The sequence below is a fragment of the Mya arenaria genome, chromosome 17, assembly GCF_026914265.1.
Source record: "Mya arenaria isolate MELC-2E11 chromosome 17, ASM2691426v1".
Taxonomy (NCBI): domain Eukaryota; kingdom Metazoa; phylum Mollusca; class Bivalvia; order Myida; family Myidae; genus Mya; species Mya arenaria.
In genome coordinates this window covers 54,538,225-54,561,850 of record NC_069138.1, presented here as the reverse complement: position 1 = coordinate 54,561,850, position 23,626 = coordinate 54,538,225, and the positions used below count along the sequence as shown (strand labels likewise).

The window sequence follows — 23,626 nt, the reverse complement described above, 5'->3', positions numbered from 1 at the left end:
CAGGACGGAATGGGGCAAATTTTTGGCCCTCCGAAAAAGGGCGAAACAAAACACACACTGATTTTGTTAAAAATTAGGTTGACATTTTTAGCAATGCTTTATTTTTTCAATAAAAAAAAGTCGAGATATTGTGATAGCCTTGGTGTTGCTATGGGCGGCATCTTTAGCAGTGTGCAAAACTGGAACCTTGACCATCACTCAAAAGATGCTCAAGATATTGAAAAGAAATTTGGTAAACATATTGCCAAAGACAAAAAATATGACAAAAAATGGGTCTAGCTCCACGTGGTCACATGTATAAGACGGTCAAAGTGAGAATATAGAAAAACAAATCTCAGGTCTAATCTTGAAACTATCACAGAATCAAATCAGTTTCTTGGGTTGATGAAAGTGAGACAATGGATCTGTTTTTTTTGGTAGAAACAAGTTCTGATAGCGAGACCATGACCTTGACCTAGATCTGTATCATGGGTAAAAAAACAGTGCTGACAGTGATACCATGACCTCCTCTTAGAGTGTAACCTTGACCTTGATCTGGCTCGTGACCTAGATGTTTATTATCAGAGACCTTGACGAATCACACTAGGCAGTGTACATAGTACCTTGCCTCTGTTTTGAGAATACTTTAGTAGATACTCAATTATTAAGCCAACTTCTTTGACCACTTTACAGCTTAGTATGGTTCAAAATACCAAATGTTTTTACACTTTAAACACCAAATACCTCATAGATTATATTGATGTAGATGTTTGCATTTCAGTTTGAATTTGTAAAATAAAAACCAAAAAAGTGAAGGCCTGTTCTTATGGCCCTGCAGTCCTTGTAGTGGATACTGCCTGTTGCCATAATTTACACTGCAATTTCTTTTCTTAGACAGTTAAGATCCAGTTACTGTTTAAGCTGGAGTTGGCATCAAAATCACGACAAAGCCTATCCGTTCCAAGTTAAACTTTATTGCAATAATCCAATCCAATATCAATACTTATAAGCATTGAATTAAAATTAAAAAAAAATAAAATTGTTTCAATGTAAGATTGCAATACATTTTACCTTGTGACCACCAAAAGTAAATATTTTACTTGTGGCTGCTCATGAAACAAAACTTTTGTTGCTCTCTCTGTGAAATATGTTATGATCTTATATTGAAACAAACAGTTATCTTCCCTTTATAAATAATTAAAGAACATTGGAATTGCAGGATTTGATATTAAAATTGTTTTAATTGACAATTTGTAATGACAGCAAAAATATAAATTTATATGTGTCTGTATGATAGAGGTTATACGTGCAGTTGACCAAGCATATAATTCACAAAATATTAGTAGTTGTTTAGGCATCATAAATATTAATCAACTAGAGATAAATTGTTTCTAATTTTGTCTGCATAATACAAATACATAGCTCATTTTGGCAAAACTTCTTCATTTTTATTTTTTTGGTAGCTAGTAATAGAAAGTTTATATGTTTTTATGTATGCATAGCTGTATATGGGCTGGAGACCTTCATGCAATAAATATTTGAACTTGAACTTGTAGAGGTTATAAAATGTCACTAACATAATTTGTACCTTCTTTGTATTTTTCCAGATATCAAAGAAGAGGCTGATGATGAATATATAAAGGAAGAAATTGTTAAAGAGGTATAAGAAATTGGACATTCATAACTCATGTATCGTAATTGAGTTTGCTATTTACATGATTTACTTTTTCAAAAGGAAAAGATATTTCTGGATTTAACGAAAAATTGTATTTGAGACTATATGTGACCCGTCTCATTGTTTTCCAACTCCATGCAGCAGTGACTTCTCTCTGCATTACAGTTATAACTGCTGTTATGCAACTCGCTTGATTGTGATCACATGAAACATCATTCTAAAAATAAAATAAAAATGTTTCACTTCAATTATTTTTCTAAACTTTAAAAAAAAGTTGTTTGAATTCATGGAACACAATAAAATATTGCATAAATGCATGTTAAATGTAGTTTCCAAAAAGTAATTGCATAGCTGAACTCGATGTATTTTTCATACATGATAGAGATCTATGCCTGGTTAACTTTATGTAAGAACCATCATTGAGGAATGGTGTTTATGTAATCTTCTGTATAAACATTTAAAGGTTTTAAATTGCATATTAAAACACACACTTAGGAAAATTAACTGACTGTAAAAACTGTAGTGTCGGCGCCTATTTCAAATTTAGGGTCAGGTAACCTGAACCAAATGTGTTTTTTTTAAGCCTCACTGCATAGGAGATTGATTGTTTTTAATACCAAAGTCACATTTATTTTCACCAAGGAGGAAGAGAGCGTAGCTAATGAGGAGATAAAGGCACTTAAGCAAGAGTTGCAGGCCTTTGTGGACAGGACCGGTATTAAGGTGAACGACTACGCCAAACTCAACAGGGACATTGCTGAAGGTATGTAAATACTATATTGTGTTGGAATTATGTATCAATTGAGAATCACTTTTGTTGGGTGTTTTACCTGTATACTTTTTATGATATATCATTTGTCTCTGCCTGCTTTTGAATATTTTCTTTTTTAATGCTTGGACATCTTGAATTAATTAGAAGTTGTGCGGTTGGCAAATGCTATGAAGAACATTTAACAACTTATTATGTGATACAGTTGGTGTAGCCAACAATTGGTCATCGCAATTCTTTTGTATTTTTATTTTATAGCAGGTTTTAAGGATTGCATATTATGTTTGATGCTTTTTACTTGTTCATCTCTTCATCTGTGAAACAAATTGTAGGCTTAGCATGTCTCCAATACATTCAACATTCTAATTTATAATGTTTCATATCCCAGGTGGCAACTCCACTGTTGTCTGGCGTCCGCCCCCTCTGAGTCTGTCGTCGGAGAGGTATTTCCGTCAGATGGTGGACAAATTCAGCCAACTACAGGTCCTGGTTAAGAGACAGGCACTGAAAGAGATTAACAAGCTCTATGACAGTAAAGAGGATCTTAGTGCAGAAGATGCACAGCACCTCAAGGTGTTAGGAGAAATGTTTAGCCAGGTAATTTGGATAGAAAAAATAGTTCTCTCTTTTCCAGTCTTTAATTCATACTGAGTTTTATATACCTGATTTTATTGTAGATGATATGCAATTATTTACCCTAGAATAGTATTAAAGTTATTGGATGCGTGCTATGAATCAGTTGAATGGATTTCAGTTTCAATTTTTCCCTGTGTACTTAACAGAGTATTCACAGTGTTTACATGATTGATCTAACTGTTTTCTCCTGCATATTATGTATCTTAGCATTTTATCTAACAGTTAAAATTTGGTACACAAACATTTGATTTCAGGATGCTGCTGACAAGGGAAGGCTTGACCAGTTTACAGATCGCCTGTATAATCTGTTTGGGGAGAGACTGCCGGCCAAGATGACTGTTCGAGAATTGCTCGACATAGCTCGCAGCAAGAAACTTGGCATCAAGGTGAGATGGATTGCTGAAAGAACTGTTATGTTCTGTTTCTTCTGGGCCCGTATTCAATTAGCATCTCAGTGAATATTTCAAACTTAGTGAGAATTTTGTAATTTTTAACATCCATTATTTTAAATACCCACTACTTTTCATCTGATTTATTATAATGCTTATATTGTTTAGACCATTTTCTTGCTTATTTTCATATTTTCAGTGTACAAACATTGTTCGTTTTCTTAAATTCAAATTAGACAAAAGGCAACTTTTCACTTAGTTGAAAATTGTAACTAAGATGCTTATTGAATATAAGGCACCATATCAATTTTTTGATGTTACTCATGTTTGGGATGTTTTCATTCATCATGGGTGTTGTCAATTGTCACAATTCCAATTGTCACTTTTCCACGTCCCTACCAAGAAGGTCAAGGTCACACTAAGCGGTAAATCATAGTTTAACGCCTTTTAACCTATTCACTCTTGAAGGAAACAATGTATACATGCTTATAGTGTGAGCTCTTCCCTGAATGTAGGCAAATTCATCTGATCTGACATGGGGGGATTCATCAACTACAGTGACAGCTCTTGTATTTTTATTGCATTGGCCAATTATTTGTACAGGCTTTTGAGAACAAACTTGATATCAAATTCTATGCAGCTAGGTTACAACTGCTTTTTCAAAGTCATTGTATAACTATTTTTATTCCAGCGGTCACAGTATATTCAGGATGATGATGACCCAGATTTGATCAATGATGAGGAGGAGGAGGAGGAAGAGAAGGAAGAGAAGGAAGAGAAGGAAGAGGATGAAGATGAAGACTTTGATGATATTGAAGCTCAAGAGCTTAAAGAAGAAGAACTTGCCAGCCTGACCAAAGTAAGACTTGAAGAATCTGACTCACAATAAGCTAGTTTCCTGATAGCTCCATGAACTATCATAATGTAACTTTCTGTTCCCTGGTGACCCCATATAATTTGGGTTTCATAAGAAATGATATTAGTTGCTGATTACAAAATGACAACATTAATGATTATACATAAATATATTGTAGTTTGCATTTTTGCTCTTTATGAGAGGTAAAATCACCTGGGGGGTTTTATTTGCCCACAAAAGTTTGTTTTATTGGTTTCTGTCTATTTTTTACCTTCTCTTTTTCTGCCCATAAATCCCTAATACACGTTACCCAAAATAATATGGGCTCACCACTTATCGGATACCTATAGCCTTAATAGATCTGTGGGGGCCTTTTGGATATTGTCTCTCAAATACTTGAATCTGAATTGGCTGGTATCATAAATATAATAGGGTTATTAGTACTGGGTTTTCATGTGGGAGGTTGTATTCGACTCAAGTAGATTTTTGCAAAAATCCATGCTTTATTATATACATTACTGGTAAGATCACTTAAAAGCCACATGTTTTCATAATAAATGACATTTAAACAACACACTTTTATGTTTTATGACGTCATTTTAACATCGCACAACGATACTTGTTATGACATGACGTCACAAGAGTGGAATACGGCCGTATTGCACTGAAGTGGTATACAGACTACCGTATTTTGTGATACGTATTGCGTGTGGATTTATGATGGGTATATAATAAAAACCATTATCCTATGGTTCATCTATTATGTAAAGGTCAACATGTGCAAGCATATATATTAGGACATATATGGTAGTTGTAGCTTAAATTCCCTTTTATAGCAACCCTGGGAGGAGAGTGACAGTGAAGACGAGAAAAGGAGGAAGAGAAGGCGAGTGCAGGACATGGAGAGTGACAGCAGCGACGAGGAGTACTTCACCAAGCTAGAGAAAGAAGCACAGAAGAGAGAGAAGGAGCGAAAGCTGAAGGCTGCTAGACGGGTAAGTCAGGGGGCTCATAAAGGGTCGCTTGTACAATATTCTTGCTACAAAAAGCATGTGGATGAATAACAATGATATTCCAATATATGCATGCTACTTATTGTATGGTAAGTCCCAACATGGTGCAAAAACAGTTACTACACCCCCAACCTTATTGATTGAAGTTATACAATGATTACCTTTTTTAATGTATTTCCATTATAATTTTATAATATACAAACATTCATGTACCTTGTATTTACTAGTACTCATATCACAAATGCATACCAGTGATAATCAAATTTGCATATGTGCATTTGTGTGTTAAGCACATGTTCTTACTGAATTCCAAGGTTGTTTTCTTGTACAGAATTATAGGGGTTGGTCCGATGAACAAAAGTTCAAAATGAAAAATGCGATGTCTCAACACGGAGAACTGAACAGAAAGATAAAGGCTATCATCAAGAGGAAGATGAACCAGACCGGGCCAGGCAGGAAGAAGAAATACATTATGTGTAAGGATTGTATTTTGTAAGAAATGTACATTTTTATGTGAAAGGTTTGAGAAAATGAAATTTGATAGTTTAAAGCTGCACTCTCACAGATTGAACGTTTTGACAACTTTTTTTTATTTTTTGTCTTGGAACGAGCCAATTTTTTCGCAAATGCATGGAAACAAGTTATATAAGACTCCTGACAAAAAATAAGATCATAGATTTTTATATTAAAGTTTAAAAATTGATTTTTAATGCACCGGTAGTAACGTTTTAAGCCATAAAACATTAATAATCAAAAAGAAATATGAAAATCTGTGATCTGATCTTTTGTCAGCAATCTTTTATCATTGGTTTGCAGATATTTGCTCTTTCCAAGACAAAAAATAAAAAAAGTTGTGCAAACGGTATATATTTGAGAGTGCAGCTTTAAGATAATATTGTGATTATTAAATTGGCTTGTCTTCCTTATGTAAAAAATAAGAAGTGATATGAAATAAATGAAAACATTTTATGTTATAATGATTACATACAAAATGGTAGTGGAAAATAGTTCCAGAGACCGTTACTTGCCTCAGCTCTATGAATGTTTATGGAAAAAAATATATGTACTTCTTGTACAGGGTGACAGCACTTTGAAAATAATTTAAAATGAAAATGTTATTGTGTTGTTCGTGATGCAAGGCAGACATATAGGGAATACTTTGTTGGTGAAGGCACTTGTTGTCAGCATCATATTTTCATTTCTGTTCAAAAGCTTTTGAATTACTGGTTGTAGAATCTTCAAACTTGGTATGTTTATTGGTCATGGTTTTTAGACAACACCTATTGATTTTGTGGTTGAGGCCAACCTTGATGGCTTGTAGAAGAAATATAGGTGCTCTTTTTTGGAAACTTACCCAATATTCAGAATTGTAGATATATCTATATTGTGTCAAAAAACATTTCAAACATACTCTACTTTTAAAAGCTGGGGATGATATTTCATTATATCTATGCTATTGAATGTTCGCTAAAGTAAATGTTCAATATGTATTGAAACATTTGATTTCAACAGACCCCATGAAGATTATAAACCAGGACAAGGAGAGAACTCCAGAAGAATGGAAGAAGATTGATAGAAAGTCCTTTGCTTCATTCACCAAGGTACCTTACCCAGTTTGTTCAAAATTTTACCGTAGATAAGTACACTTTTCTTCTCCACAGATTAGGATTAAAAATTGCCTGGCTACTGTAGATAATAGTGATTAAACGATTATCGAGTACAATCGATAAATCGTCACTGACAATGCTATGTTGGCGACAATCAGTAGTGGTTGTCCAAAATCGATGTCACTTAATGTTACTTCTGGTAACTAGGGATTTTTATTGTTTTGTGGATAAAGTCGAGTAAATGTTAATTTTCTTTCCAGTAAATTCTTGTTGAGTTCATTTTAACAAGGTATGTCACTCTCTTAAACAAATGCGGTGAATGTTAAAAACTTGAACACTCTCCCAAAATTACAAATTATTTTTAATTGTTTATATATTTCATAAAACCTTCAATAACCTGTCTCTATGGTGTAGTTGGTCCGGTCTGACCTTCAAATTCCGGGGCTCGATGCATTCTGTTTTTGAAACCTATTTTTGGTATCGTTTGCTATTAACTAATTTACTTTTTGGGTGAAAGTTTTATGAAATAAAGATATTCTAATGAAATGTTCAATATAACAGGTTGTTGAATGATAAGCTGGTTCACAAATATTTATAGGCTTTTACATTGATAAAATGCTAAGATAACTTACTTAATGCGGTGTTCATTATTTTGCTATTGATGTGCAATTATTAAGTATGTGTCTTGTTGTTATGTGTTTTCGTTCAGCATGACTATAGCATCACTCATATTGAATCCAGGTTTAACAATTTAAATGATCATGATGATACTATGTATACAGAATGTATTCCTTACTGATATTATGAACTTTCGATTATTGTCCCATAATAGTAAATCGAAATGCTTGGTCCGATTCCATTCAATTATCGATATCAAATGGAGCCCGATTTTCAAACACTAGTAGATAATATATTTATTTATAAGTTTTGCCTTTTTTTCCAAATCCAGTTCAGGGTTGTTTCAAAAAAATTGTGAAGTTTATAGTTTTAAAATAAAGTCTGATTTTACCCGATTTTTCTCACATTTTTTCAAATTCTTGATTGTTTATACGTACTGAAGATGTGTCCGTATTTACAGAGCCTGGATGTGGACAGTAAGGTTGTGTTCAACAAGGCCTACCATACCAGAAGGAAGATCACAGCCATGGCCATGTTAAAACCCATGGAGAAAATCAAACGGACACGATCACAGTCAAGACAGGTTTGAGACTTAAAAAAGCTGAAATTGGAAAATTTGAAAGATATTATAAATGTATATGTTGGATGCCTGATGGCCCCATATTACTGTGGCATCATTTGAAGGGGTTTTGTATTCAGCAAAAGAAAACTTCTTTTCTTACGGAAAACTATATAATATATAAAAAAAAATTGGCTTTAAAAGATTGCAAATTAGGTTATTTCCGTATGATTTTAATTGAAATAGGAGCAAATATACAAACTGTTATAATTTTATGTTACATGTACATTTGGTCATTCATTTTCTGTATTAGTTATCAGCAAGGAATTACTTGGGTCATCAGGCATCCAGATTTAACATTAGGTTGATGGAGCTTATTTGTAAGCTTGAAAAGCACCACAGTGATCTATAAAGTATAAGAGAGTTGTTGCAGCTGATTAGCCCTCTTTGACTTTCCCCTCTCCATGCGTAGTCTCAAAAACTTCCTTTTCCCTTTCAAAAATATTTCCATTAAATTGACCCTTTGAAGGAAATTTTGATACAGTGCAACTGTAAAGTGCATTTTTTAAACTCTTAAATCTGAAGAGAGATTTGGAAATGTTTTACATGTCTTTCTTTTCATCAATATGGACTCTTAAAAAAATACCTAAAAAAATTTAATGAAATACATTAACAGGTATTTCTCTGACCCTTAAACTTCTTCATGTCCAAGATAATGGGTCTATTAAAGGGACCGTATTATAGTTAAATGTCTCATATAAATAAGCTGTATAATAAAGTGATTGTCAAAATAAAATAATATGCATGAGTTTTCCAGTACACCTGTTATCGTTCAGGTTTGAAAAACAATGGGTTTACTAAATGGAGAATAAATCACTGTCCATGCTGTTATATAAATAAGCTGAATCAAAAAATAAATGTTGGGGACATGATCGTTAAAAATTGCATTATTAACATGTCATGATTTGGTCCCTTAAAAGCATGTCCTCATTTAAGCCAGTTAGAACACATTATGTAAAATCTTAATGACAAAGAAGGGCTGGTTTAGATTTTACGCAATTTGTTCTGACTATTACAATAATGTGTATTATATCTTGCTTTACAGGTGCCGAAGATAATGGGGGTATTGAAGGAAGAGTGTAATGCAGCTGATACTCTGATGGACTGTCAGCAAGAACTCAACATTGCTGATGAAGATCTGGACGGGTCCTCAGGTAAGATTGGACTATTAAAAATAACTTTATAGAAGTGATTAATGAAAGTATTGTGTCATTAAATCACTATTGCAGATGTCTATCACTGTATTTAAGATTTTATTTAATCTTAAATGACTATTAAAAGCAGATTTGTGTTGGCACTGTTGTGCTATGTTTGCCTATTCTGATTTTAGCTGATTCCACAGCTGAGCAAGGCACATCCACCAAGCTTACTTCTGAATAGCTATCAGGATTCGAACATACTTAAGTTCTTGAATTTTAGGCTATCCTTAAAATTGCAAAAACAAACTCCTTAATACTACTTAAATTTTCTTTTAACTGGAAAAATTCTTAAATTTTCAGCAATAGTTCTTAAATTTCTGTGTTCTGCCCCAGCTGAGGTGTCTGTAGTGAAAAGGTCTATTTTTACAAAAAGTTTGATCTTACGGACACTGCTTGTAACTCTTTGCTATCTGTTGACCCGAGTGTGACGGTTCAGGTATGGTACAGGTTTAAGACCTCAGTGGTACAGTTTACATGAGCAACGGTTCAGTTTATGTCCATTTCCTGTTTTGTTTTTGATGTAAAGGTTACTGAAAAAGGCATTGTCAACTAATAGTGTCTTTTTGCTTATCTTGACCCCGAAAATAAACACAAAACAATGTGTATATATTGCATAAAAGTTATTGACATCAGTTCAATGGGTGAGTCTGTTCTGAAATTAAACATAAGTCAGAAAATCACAAGATCAATCTGCCTACCAATACCACAAGTTATACCTACAAAATCAAATAAAGGTCCTTGAAAACTCCTTGACTTTTATGCTGTATGAACTCCTCCCTGCCATTTATCCAAACAAGACCAGCATTGTCATCTGCATACATTACTGACATGCTTTTCCATTTTCAGCTGATTCCACAGCTGAGCAAAGCACTTCCACTGAGCCGACCAACTACGACCGCTCCCTTCCTTACATCCCCCCAAACAAGACGACACTTCTGGGAATGAGGCAGCTCCTCTATGAACACAAGGCCCTTATTGACAACTCCAAAGCCTACTTCAATCCGCAGGAACTGAAGATGCAGTTATACAAGCTGAAAACTAACGGCCCCAATCCACTCATGAATGTGCTATTAGCTGCTGGGAAAGATATGGAGGTATGAAGGTAGCAAGAAAACTCTGGCCTCAATTTCACGAAACAGCTTAACAGGCTTAAGTAGCTTATTTCGCTTATCCAAAATTAAATTTGTTTTTGATTAATAAAGAGTTGTTTCTTGTGATTATTATGAACATTATTTCTATTTAAAGTCTAAAAAAGAGAAGATATTACACAAATTATAGGAAAACAGTATAGTATGATAAGCTTAATCCTGATATAAAGCACTTAACATTCCAAGAAAATTGGGCCAGGGGTTTAATTCTTAAAAAAAATAATTTTAAGGTCATGATTCTACAGCTAAAGTATTTATATTAAAATAAAATACTTCCGTATGGAAGTATTGCAGACAATAAGTATCTTTTATACTATAGATAACTTTAATTTCATGAGGGATTAATAATCACAATATCTTCACAATTCAGTCAGATCTGAAATTCAAAACCTTTCAAAATTTCATTTGCACATATTTGCTGATAGTTACATAATAGCATTGTGAATTTTAAACCTTGCTTGTAAATACATCATTTGCTTCCTTATTAGAAAAACCGGGCCAAGACAAGCGTAGAACAGCCGAGCCGTAAGATGAAATCTTCATCCCAACATGTAGGACAGTGCCAACAAACCATGAGGGAAGTACGCCAGACTCACGACTACCAGAAACTCAAGGTACTTATGGCTTGGTTGTTTAATCATTATTATTTTGAGAGTTATGTAGCCTAAAACAATGTAAAGGATTAGCTCTTTGTCTATCACCAATTATCTATTCATCCATTACTTAAAGTGTATCTTCCCTATGCCCAAACATTTTATCAATTAAATTAATTCATAATTTGTAAATCTACTGGTTCCCAGCTGTGTTTATCGCGGACTTACTGTGTGGCATTTCATCTTAATCCGCTAAGTGACGTATGGCGAAGCACCTATTGAAAGCATGTTGCAAATACAAAATATCCACTGAGTGATTATAACCATGTGGACGTTCTGTGGACGTGTTGAACAATTTCACTTTCCTAGCTCCTCTTTTATTAGTTAACTAAATACATGTCATTTTTATTAGAGTGCTTTCAATGCAGATTGTTTCATTGTCTTCCTAAGGTCAAATCATGACATTTGCAGCTTGTATCAGATGTCAGTCCCAAATCATCAAAAGCTATCACAGTTACTCCCCTTGACACTTCATATCTAGAATCTGACTTATAACACTATCTCCTTTGCTGAAATAGCATACTAAAGAACCTGTCTTCTAACATTGTCTGTTTCACACAGGCCCGGTTCCAAGCAGTGTTTACATGGCCAGCTCTCATGTCGACAGTTGCTATTCCGAAAGTGCGGACTTTTCCCCCAGCCATCATAGAGAAATTAAAGGAGCCTTCTTATACTGAAATTTTTGAGGAAGGTACTGAAAGTGGAACTTTAATATTCATATTTTCAATATAATTCAATTGAAGTCTGTTAATTTTTTACAAGCTATAAACTTTGAGCCTAAAAAATGATCAAGAAAAAAAGCGTAAATAATTTTAGATTGTCTGTTGTGTTTCGGGAAAAAGAGTCACATCATTGTCATTAAGTGTTGGTGAATGGGGGTAAGCAGCGTGCAGAAATTGTTACCTTGGCCATAGCTTAAAAAACATTCAAGATATTCAAAGAAAGCATGAAGGACATGTTGCTAGAAACAAGACACATATTGTATTACAAGGTCGTAACTATGGCTTCAATAGTTCTTGAGAAAAAATAACACTGCTCTAGATATGTTTAAACTTTAATTTATGGTCTTGTTCTTAAGGCAAACTTTTCATGGAATATTTCTTACAATTTTAAAACTGGTTAAATGGAATTTCAGACCCAGAAATGAAAGAGGAGCCTGAAGATGATGACTTAACAGCAGATGCTGATGACGTCATTCCAGAGAATGCGGAAGATGAGCTTGACAAGAATCTCCCAGAAATCGAGGCGATTGAGAAACTGGTGGAGAAAATCATGGAGGAATATGCTAGGACCAGAAGCACCAGGAGAAAGTAAGTATTTTCTGGGTGGTGGTGGGGGATGTATGGGAGACTGGGTGGGGAGGGAAGGATCCTTTAGGGATGTGAAGGGGAATGTACTTAAAAAAGAGAGGGGGGGCAGAGGTGTGGGGATTGTAGAACTTGAAGGAATACCCCCACATACATATATAAAGTAGGTACCTTTTGGGGTGTGAAGGGGAATGTATTTATGAGAGCCATGAAAACAGGGTGCAGGGAAGGGGTATAACATGAAGGAATATGCCCACATTCCGGGAGTAATAGTATGTAGGTATTTTTTGAGGTGTGAAGGGGAATTTATTTAAAAATAAAATGGACGTACTTTGTGGCAGTTCACCCTCTTGTTCGGTTATGAATATACAATCAGTGTAGCTCTGCATCATGTTTATTGGACCTGTTTTAGGAGGATAGAGAGGAAGAGACCTTTGAAGAAAAACTCAAACCAAAAGATGGGACAACAACAGAGGATGAAGACCATGATCCTCAGACGACTTGGTTAGTAGATATTACCTTTTAAGACAGGCTATTCCAACTGTGTACTTTATTTTACCAGTTGTTAAATTCCTAATTCCTAATAATATCATCACACTGTCTTTATATGTTTTTTTTGCAAGCTTACTTATGAAATACACAGTCTCCCCAGACTGACTGCATGTGGGCCAGAAACTATGTCAATATGCAAAAGCAAGGCTCCAGAAGAGACACAGAAAAAAGAATTGTTTGGTTATTTCTCAATTCTTTAGAGCATATATTATTTTTAACATTGCTCGTAATCATATTTAAATTCACTCTATTGTATTTCTTTTCTCTTTTTCAGTGTTCGAAAAAAAATCTGAAATAAAAATCTAATGCAGGGCTTACATAAATTCTTTATTTAGCTGTTTATTGTTCCCATGTAAATGACTGATAATATTGATTTGAATACAATGACACTGTGGTGAAATTGATATTGTTTACTTTGGTTGATCTTGAAATTCATACATGTGCATTTACGGTACACACAGTCATAATTGTACAGGATGATTATAGCCTTCTTTTACCTAGTCAGATTGCCTTGACCTTGTCCTAGTCAGACTTAGACCTTGTCCTGGTCTGAGTTAGGCCCTGTCCTGGTCAGAGTTAGACCATGTCCAGGTCAGAGTTAGACCTTGTCCTGGTCTGAGTTAGGCCCTGTCCTGGTCTGAGTTAGACCTTGTCCTGGTCAGACTTAGACCTTGTCCTGGTCTGAGTTAGGCCCAGTCCTGTTCAGAGTTAGACCTTGTCCAGGTCAGAGTTAGACCTTGTCCTGGTCAGAGTTAGGCCCTGTCCTGGTCAGAGTTAGACCTTGTCCTGGTCAGACTTAGACCTTGTCCTGGTCAGAGTTAGGCCCTGTCCTGGTCTGAGTTAGGCCCTGTCCTGGTCAGACTTAGACCTTGTCCTGGTCTGAGTTAGGCCCTGTCCTGGTCAGAGTTAGACCTTGTCCAGGTCAGAGTTAGACCTTGTCCTGGTCAGAGTTAGACCCTTGTCCTGGTCAGAGTTAGACCCTAATCCTGGTCAGAGTTAGACCTTGTCCTGGTCAGAGTTAGACCCTTGTCCTGGTCAGAGTTAGACCCTGATCTTGGTCAGAGTTAGACCCTTGTCCTGGTCAGAGTTAGACCTTGTCCTGGTCAGAGTTAGACCCTTGTCCTGGTCATAGTTAGACCCTGATCTTGGTCAGAGTTAGACCCTTGTCCTGGTCAGAGTTAGACCCTGATCCTGGTCAAAGTTAGAGCCTGGTCCTGGTTAGAGTTAGACCTTGTCCTGGTCTGAGTTAGACCTTGTCCTGGTCTGAGTTAGACCTTGTCCTGGTCAGAGTTAGACCTTGTCCTGGTCAGACTTGGACCTTGTCCTGGTCAGAGTTAGACCTTGTCCTGGTCAGACTTGGACCTTGTCCTGGTCAGAGTTAGACCTTGTCCTGGTCAGACTTGGACCTTGTCCTGGTCAGACTTGGACCTTGTCCTGGTCAGACTTGGACCTTGTCCTGGTCAGAGTTAGACCTTGTCCGAGATGACGATTTGGTTTAAGGAAATAGTAATCTAGGAAATTGTGTAAATTATTGATTACCCAGAAATAAAGCACAGTTTGGTTTCATAATATGTCATACTTGTAATGTTATTTGCTTTGCTAAATGTTCAGGTATGTGCTGTTGCATACATGAGTTTTGAGGTTGTTGTGTATGTATTCCTTATTGGCCCTTTAACTTGCAGTTATACCAGGCAGAAATTAAAATTCCAATTTTATTTCAGGACTATATGAAAGAATGAAAGAGCTTCAGCAGGCTAAGGTCAAGTCAAACAGTTCCAATCCAAAAGCGGGGCCATCCATAGATCGAACATACAAACCACATATGAGGAAAACATCCCTCAATTCGATCACGGATCGGACAAGAACTACACGATCAAAAGGTGGTGTTGATGATGATACATCTGAGAAATCTCAAACTGAACCTGCAGACATTAAAGAAATGCAGACAAACCCTTGTGAAAAATCTGCTGGTTCTGCTGAAGGTGTTAATAAAAGTAATGATTTACAAAGACCAACTGAAGATGTCGTTGAAGATATGGCAATTGATGATCAGGTGGATGATGTTAATGATGACATTAGTGAATGTCAAACTGACAAGGCTTTAGAATTGATCAATGGTAATGCTCAAAAAGTGATTTCAGGATCTAGTCAGATTGCAGAAAACATAGTGCCTGACAGCGATCTAAACTCTAAGGTTCCTCAGTCAATAGAAGAAAGTAAAACTGTTGCAGATCCAGAACAATTAGATATTACACAGACAGTGGAGAAAGAATGCCAGAATGAAGTCCATCAGTTGAAAGCAAGTGATATCACTGTAAAAGAATCAAAAGAAAGTCAGAAGATTGTAAATGAGTCAATAACAAGTCAGAATAATGTTAATGAGTTGAATGTTAGTCAGATTAGAATTTGCAACCCAAATACAAGCAAAAATGAATCTGAAGATCATGAAATGGATGAAGAAATTAACAAACAACATACAGCTGAAGAGGGATGTCAGGCCAACTTTGAGGACAGTGATGATGATGATGTTACACCTCAGGAGAAGTCAACTCGGTCTACTGAGCCATTAGGTAGGTTGATTGGTTATATTCAGATTAAGTAACTGGAAAAAAAGAGGTTACATGTTTATTGAAAAAAAGTGTTTTTATTGTCTGCTTGTGGTGAGCTTGACATAGTCGTCACAAAAGTGGTAAGTTGTATGTGCGTGCGTTTGACTGTCCACCCTATTTTTAATGTCTGGGCTGTAACTTTGTCATGCATTGGGGAATTTTAAATAACTTGGCACAAATACTCATCATGATAAGATAGTGTGTCACATGCAAGACCCAGGTCAATTGTAGGTCAATGGTAAAAGGTCACTCATGGGTCAGATTTGTTTTTTAATTATTAGTAATCAATGTTCCATCAGTTGCATTTAGGGTCAAAGAACAACATTTTACCAAACTGTTTTATGGATGAACCTCTCACAAAATGTGTTTTTTTTGGGGGGGGGGGGGGGGGTGCTGAGGGTATATAGGAGTAATTTGTTTTTGTTGGTAAGTTGGTCAGGCTGCTGTTAATGTCTGGACTGTAACTCATTAAAGCATCAATAAATTTAAATAAGTTTTTCGTAAAAGTTGAACACCATAAAAGATAGGTAAGTTCGACTTTGGTTACAAACTACCAATATTTGAGAGAGTAATTGTCCCTTTGCAAAGATAGTTTTCCATTCCAAGTGGTGTGTTTGGGACAAAGGGTATTCGTCACTCAAGAGACAGTAGTGGTCTTGGTATTGAAGACATTTTGCTGACAAACATCTTGTCATGTATTTTAACTGAGTGATATACCTGTTGTGCACAGTTAAGTTTCTGCCAACATTATTTCCATTCAATGTGTATTTTGGCTTGATTGATTTAACTGTTGTTCATGGTAATAAGGTTTCTAGCAATTACATTCCCAGGTCAAAGAACAATATTTCTGTGAAAAACTACAAAAATAAGCACAGTAGCCAAAAGATTAAACAAAAACCCCATTTAATGGCACAGGGTAAACGCCAAGTACATTGAACACAAAAACAAGAAATCACAAATAAGAAACATGAAATGACAGCACAAAACTCCACAAACAGAACAGTGCATATATACTATATAAAAAACTAGGTAATGACTGTATGTTTATCAAGCCTGAAGATTGTTAGGTACCGCCTTGGAACGGTCAGTAAAATGTAAATTTCTGGGGGTTTAAACCAGTTTACATGCACAAACCTCACTCTAATCCATACCAATAAAATAAAAGTATTAATAAAAAGATATTTCATTCAACAACCTTGTTTCATCATTGTTATCCAGCGGTGGGCTGGACATTGTTGAGGTTTTCCCTACAAAGCTCTAGTTCAACAAGTTCTTTGCATATTATGTTTCAAAATCCAAATGGTATGAACTTATTATTAAAATGAATACTTCAGTTGAGGAGGTGCCTAAGAGGAGGCCTGGAAGACAGAAGGGTACAAAGCTTAAGTGCTACACTCCCAAGGAGAGTGCTAGGAAATCATCCCGCCACCCGGTTATCCCCCCTACTAGTGATAGTAAAGAAGCTAAAAAGGATGGGCAGGATCCAGCAGTAAAGGTTTGTCCAGTATTCAGTTACAGAGTGTTATTGAAATTAGACATTGGTATCTACCATTCCATATTCTTATGGTAAAAAAAATAACGAGTTGATTGTTCATAACTTGTTCTTATCGTCATTGTTGTTAACGTCAGTGTTGTTGACTTTCAAATCTGAGCTGCTCAGGAACATCGTGGATACCCTTTGATCTGCAGTATGTCTAACAAGATTTGAGACTACTATTTCAACTGTACCCGATTAATTTCAATATATGAGATAATCATCAAATTATTTACGTTTAAAAATTAACAACAGTCATAGTTGTTTACATTGTTAACTTCAAACAAAATTCTAAATAATGTGATTCCAGTACCATGATGCTAAAAAACTAGCTTAGTTTAAACTATTTGATTTTACAATGATCGTGAAACAAGCTATTGTAACTTATATTAATCACTCTCGTTGGCACAATGTTGCACGGTCTTGAGATGTGGGGGAAACCTGAGTGCCCGGAGGAAACCCAATTGTCCTACTCAGTGACCACAAACCAAACTCACATGTGACCATACTGGGAATCGAACCCAGGTCGCCTAGGTGAGAAGCGAGTGCACTAACCACTGCGCTTAGCAGACAACAGCTTGTTAATAAGAGAAAACTGATCCAGCTAAGCCTTAAAAGCAGTGGGAAGGCCCTGCTACCTTTTTTAGGCCGCTTTTATACTTGGCCATGCTGTGCTCTTCTGTTTGACAGAGCTGGCTTGGACGATTATGAACTATATTTGATATTTATTGGCCATGTTATCAAGTCAGTTCTCAGAAATGAGTATATAAATAATGAATATGCATCATTTGGACGCTTGGAATAAGCCAAATTTGGTGTAAATGTCTGTTAACCGGTGAAATAAGACGGCTGAAAAAAGATCAAATCCCAGTTGATCATAGAGCTTTACGTTCATATGTAAAAAAAAAAAAATGAAATTTTGTTTAAGGTTTTGCATGTTACAACATTTAAGTTAATACCTCAGCAACTACGTCATGTATTGCATTGAAACCTCATAGAAAGGTTCATAACCATCAATCATACTTTATCAAATCAGATAACTCTTATTGTGCATAAAATGCAAATTATGGCTGTTTATCCATAAGATAAAAATTATGGTCAAGGGTTATCTAATTTAACAGTGATCCATGCATGATATACCAAAACTTTGCAAGTCTTTAACTTAAAGTGGTGGATTGGTAGAGTTTGCTTTCTCTGTGACTATTTTTATTAACAGTGAACTTGACCGTGTCAATCTAAAGAAAGGAATTCATAAGTCCTCCTATATTCTAAATTTGGTCACAATATGTCAACACTAGCTACATGTATTCAGTTTTAACCTTTTTATGCCCCCCTTCAAAGAAGAAGGGTATATTGCTTTGCGCATGTCAGTCAGTTGGTTGGTAGGTCAGTCGGTCGGTTTGTCGGTAGACCAAAGCTTGAACGAGTGATAACATAACAATTCCTGGACGTATGGACACCAAACTTGAGGTGAAGGTTGGGCATGACTAGTAGATGATCCCTATTGATTATAGGGGGCATCGGGTCAAAGGTCAAGGTCACAGTGACCTTTAATGGTAAAACGAATTTAAAGCTTGTCCGAGGGATAACTCAACAATGCCTAGACCAATGGTCATCAAACTTGACATGGAGGCTGGGCCTGACCGGTAGATGACCCCTGTTGATTTTTGGGGTCATTGGGTCAAAGGTCAAGGTCACAGTGACCTTGAATGATAAAAGGTTGTCCTAGTGATAACTCAACAATGCCTGCACCCACGGCCCTCAAACTTGACATGGAAGCTGGGCCTGACCAGTAGATGACCCCTATTTATTTTGGGGGTCATCAGGCTAACGGTCAAGGTCACAGTGACCTTGAATGATAAAAGGTTCTTAGTGATAACTCCACAATGCCTACACCCATGGCCCTCAAACTTGACATGGAAGCTGGGCCTGACCAGTAGATGACCCCTGTAGATTTTGGGGGTCATCGGGCCAAAGTTCAAGGTCACGGTGACCTTTAATGCTAAAACATTAACACAGCTTCTCCCAGTGATATCTCTACAATGCCTGAGCGTATGATCATCAAACTTGACATGGAGGCTGGGCCTGACTACACCCGCCAACCTGAACAATGTGACGTACATCATTCTAATAATCAGGTTTCAGTATGATAAAACCCGGTGTATATGTGTTAAAACTTGGTTAACAGTGTAGCTATGACTATAACATGGCTTTATTGTTAAGAGTATCAGTACCGTGTTGACCTGAAAAATGACTGTATCTAACTCTGTGATAAATTGTTGTTATTTTTTCAGAAAAAAAAGCGACCAAGCTACCAGTTTTCCCAGTCTCGCATTCGAGCCATGATACCAGGGCGTTTTGACAAGCTTGTCGCCCAAATACCAGATGTTCCAATTATGAGTGAGGCAATTCCAGAACCAAAAACTAAAACGCGAAAGCAAAGAACTAGGAAGCCTAAGCAGAATGAGATTGTCGGCAATTTTAAACGAAAACGTGTGTCCGCCAAAATGAAGAAAATGCTTCAGAGTAATTATGAGATGAAATGTTTAAAGCAAGCAGAAAAACTGACAAGTTTAAAGGAACAGCAAGAACAGCAAGAATTACAGAAGTTGATAGATAATCCGAAAGTTCCTTATCTTGCTATTCCGATATTGAAAGAAAAGGATGACAATGATGAAGATATGATCGATAAAACTCGCAAAAATATACAAGAGAAATTATTGAAGGCATGTATGACAGCTGAGACAAATTGGGGTAAAAGCAAATACAAAGGAGGCAAGAAGCAGAGTTATTTCTTTAAGCCAAAAGGAGGACAACCAAGAAGCAAAGATACCAGGCTTGACAAGAAACGATCCAATAGAAACACTAGTAATATGAAAATAACCAAAAGACTGGTTAAGAATATAAGCATTTTAAAATCTGTGAATAGTAAACTAAGCAATCAGGGGGAAACTGCTCAGTCAAAGACATGGACAAGTACAAATTCAACATTTCCTGAACTAAATGCAGATGGTCAAGAAGATTTTCAACAAATTGAGCAACCCAAAACACTTTCAGAATACGAGCCTTTACTAATTGACCAACCCAAGACACATTTACAAAATGAGCCTTCACAAAGTGACCAACCCAAGACACATTTACAAAATGAGCCTTCACAGGGTGACCAACCCAAGACACACTTACAAAATGAGCCTTCACAGGGTGACCAACCCAAGACACCAAATAAGATTAAGAAAAAGAAAGAGACTTTGAAGAAACAGAAAGCGATCCCTGTCGCATACAAGGGCGCATCTGCCATGGGAAAGGAGGTCTGTATAAAGTCAACCCAGAATATACTTAAAAGAAAACTGGCAAAATCTGCAATTGAAGAGAAAAGAAAACTAGTACAATCTGCAATTGAAGAAAAGAGAAAACTGGCAAAATCTGCAATTGAAGAAAAAGTTGAGGAAGATTATCGTATAGTTAAAGTGGAGAGAGACAATGATGATGATGATGATGATGATGAAGAAATTCCAGCAAAGATTGCCAAGACTTGTGAAAATATTTCAAACTCTGACACCTCTCCAATAGTTCGATCTGAAACAATTGAGCCCTCACCATCTTGTCAACAACAAACCATCAATGAGCAGAACTCAGTACATAGTCCTAGTTGTGAAGTGACTAGTCGAGCTCTGGAACTACCAAACCAACAACAAAGTACTTCTACACAGATAGTTTCAAAACCTCACCAAGCTAATTCTGAAATTCAATCAGCTGCAATAGGGCAAGTGAAACTGTCCACACCTTCAAGGATCAACCAATCCCAAGCAGCAGCGGATACAGCTACTCCACAGCCGGCAGCAGCATTGATGAATATGCAGAGCATGTTAGGCCCAATGATCAGTATGAGCCTAATGCAACACCAGGCTAACAGTTCCGAACCCCGTGGGACTCCATTGATCGTACCTGTACCCGTCACGGTGGGAAATACCCAACAGTTTGCCTTTATGCCGCTGTTTGCCAACAGTGAGGGGAAGTACATTATGCCGGACGGAAAGGAACTTGAGGTCGGGAGTCCCGGGAATAGTGTCTCTCTGCCTGCCATAAACTTGCAGCAAAATCAGATGACTGCAACTGCTGCTCATGTTAACAGTGGTGGAGATTCAGGGAAGACAGACAGTGTGTCGGAAAAGATGGCCTAGATGTTGACTGAGTCAACATATTAAATGTTTAAAAGTGATGTCGTAAATGACAGGATTAACTTAAACAAAATTCTGAACAATCGGAATGGGCTATTTTGAAGCATTTAAAATCAGTATTAAATCAGTTCAAACAATTGTTATATTAGTGTTGATTCAGTTATTTAGTTATGGTTTAAGATTGTATTTGATTGTTTTTCGCTTCGTTGTTCGATACAATTCAAGACTGAAAATCTGTTGATTATGCTTTTCATTAATGTTATTTTTGTACTATCGATTGGAATAAAATATAGAAACCATCAAGGTATTAGAATGTTATTCATTAAAGATTCATCAAGTCATTTAGCCAAGTGTAAAAATAATGTTCAAGGGCATGTTATTTGTTAGACAAATAGGTCATTGGTCATGAAAGTATATCAACTACTTCTACTTATCATATTGGTAACGCATACTAGATATCAGCATTATTCTTCTAAAATTGGGAGAAGCTTGTTCCATTAAGTCAAATACACTTAAAATTGTGAAAATCATTTTCAAGGGCACAAACTCTTCAAGACAAGTAGGTCTTTGGTCAAGAGTCCAGGTCTAATACACATCAAGTAGTAATGTCTACCAAGTATCAGAGCGTTATTCATAAAACTGGGAGTTCGCTCCATAAACTTCTTGCAAGAGACACTCTGACAGTATAGAATATGACATCTAGATCATTTTGCCTGGTGCTCAAGATTTGTGTTGAAACAGGCACCAGATATCTGACATTGACCTTTAATCAACATGGCTTTAACATGCCCTTTTTAAGTGTACAAATTTTAGTTTCAACTAGATTGCTTTTTGGAAAAAGCGCTCGTCTCCCCTATTGTGTGGTCTTAGCTGTGATAAAAAATAAATGGACATGAAATTTGTAACTTTGGACTGGAGATGAACCAACAGTGAAGTTTGGTTTATTCACCCATATCAAGTAGTGAACAACTACTGCAACCTTGACCTTTGACCTACTGATCTCAAAATCAATATGGGGTCATTTAGCAGTCATGACCAACTAGCATACTAAGTATGAAGTTCCTGGGTGCAAGTGTTTTTTTAGTTATTTAGCCGAACCGAAGTGTGACGAACGGACTGACGGATTGAGCACAAAATATATAGGGGTCATCTACCAGTCATGACCAACTTGCATACCAAGTATGAAGTTCCTGGGTGCAAGCGTTCTTTAGTTACTAAGCAGTAACCGTTTCATCACCTCAAGGTCACAGCGACCTTGACCTTTGACCTACTGATCTCAAAATCAATAGGTTTCATCTACTAGTCATGACCAACTAGCATACCAAGTATGAAATTCCTGGGTGCAAGCGTTCTTTAGTTATTGAGCAGAAACCGTTTCTTCACCTCAAGGTCATGGTGACCTTAACCTTTGGCCTACTGATCTCAAAATCAATAGAGTTTATGTACTAGTCATGACCAACTAGTATACCAAGCATGAAATTCCTGGGTACAAGCGTTCTTTAGTTTTTGAGCAGAAACCACTTTTAAGCTTAAGGTCAGCGCCAACATTTTACCTGAAGGTAACAGCGACCTTTGACCTTTGATCTCAAAATTAATAGGGTTCATCTACTAGTCATGAACAACTAGCATACCAAGTATGAAGTTCCTGGATCCAAAGGATCTTTAATTATTGAGTGGAAACCGTTTCTTCACCTCAAGGTCATGGTGACCTTGACCTTTGACTTACTGATCTCAAAATCAATAGGAGTCATCTACTAGTCATGACCAACTAGTATACCAAGCATGAAATTCCTGGGTACAAGTGTTCTTTAAATTTTGAGCAGAAACCACTTTTAAGCTTAAAGTCAGCGCCAACATTTTACCTGAAGGTAACAGGGACCTAGACAACGACCGTGACCTTTGACCCACTGATCTCAGTCAATAGGGATCATCTAATAGTCATGACCAACTAGCATACCAAGTATGAAGTTCATGGGTGCAAGCGTTCTTTAGTTATTGAGCAGAAACCACTTTTAAGCTTAAAGTCAGCACCAACATTTTACCTGAAGGTAACAGGGACCTAGAAGACGACCGTGAGCTTTGACCCACTGATCTCAGTCAATAGGGATCATCTAATAGTCATGACCAGCTAGCATACCAAGTATAAAGTTCCTGGGTTCAAACGTTCTTTAGTTATTGAGCAGAAACCATTTTTTCACCTCAAGGTCACAGTGACCTTGACCTTTAACGTATTGATCTCAAAATCAATACGAGTCATCTTCTAGTCATGACCAACTAGCATACCA

The 23,626-nt window shown here is 36.5% G+C and overlaps 1 protein-coding gene across 1 annotated transcript in view; it reads left to right on the top strand.

The window, feature by feature from the left end:
- Positions 1-21,640, top strand: part of LOC128224576 (kinesin-related protein 4-like) — a 32,091-nt gene extending 10,451 nt beyond the window's left edge. The window contains exons 18-35 of the mRNA XM_052934481.1: positions 1,587-1,639; positions 2,297-2,417; positions 2,812-3,020; positions 3,314-3,445; positions 4,140-4,307; positions 5,141-5,299; positions 5,649-5,793; positions 6,830-6,918; positions 8,003-8,125; positions 9,207-9,315; positions 10,207-10,454; positions 10,997-11,122; positions 11,723-11,852; positions 12,297-12,471; positions 12,881-12,972; positions 14,742-15,590; positions 16,964-17,124; positions 19,458-21,640. Coding sequence (XP_052790441.1) covers positions 1,587-1,639; positions 2,297-2,417; positions 2,812-3,020; positions 3,314-3,445; positions 4,140-4,307; positions 5,141-5,299; positions 5,649-5,793; positions 6,830-6,918; positions 8,003-8,125; positions 9,207-9,315; positions 10,207-10,454; positions 10,997-11,122; positions 11,723-11,852; positions 12,297-12,471; positions 12,881-12,972; positions 14,742-15,590; positions 16,964-17,124; positions 19,458-21,344 — 4,976 coding nt within the window. The 3' untranslated portion in view covers positions 21,345-21,640. The remainder of the gene's footprint in view (positions 1-1,586; positions 1,640-2,296; positions 2,418-2,811; positions 3,021-3,313; positions 3,446-4,139; positions 4,308-5,140; positions 5,300-5,648; positions 5,794-6,829; positions 6,919-8,002; positions 8,126-9,206; positions 9,316-10,206; positions 10,455-10,996; positions 11,123-11,722; positions 11,853-12,296; positions 12,472-12,880; positions 12,973-14,741; positions 15,591-16,963; positions 17,125-19,457) is intronic.
- The last annotated feature ends 1,986 nt before the right edge of the window (positions 21,641-23,626 follow it).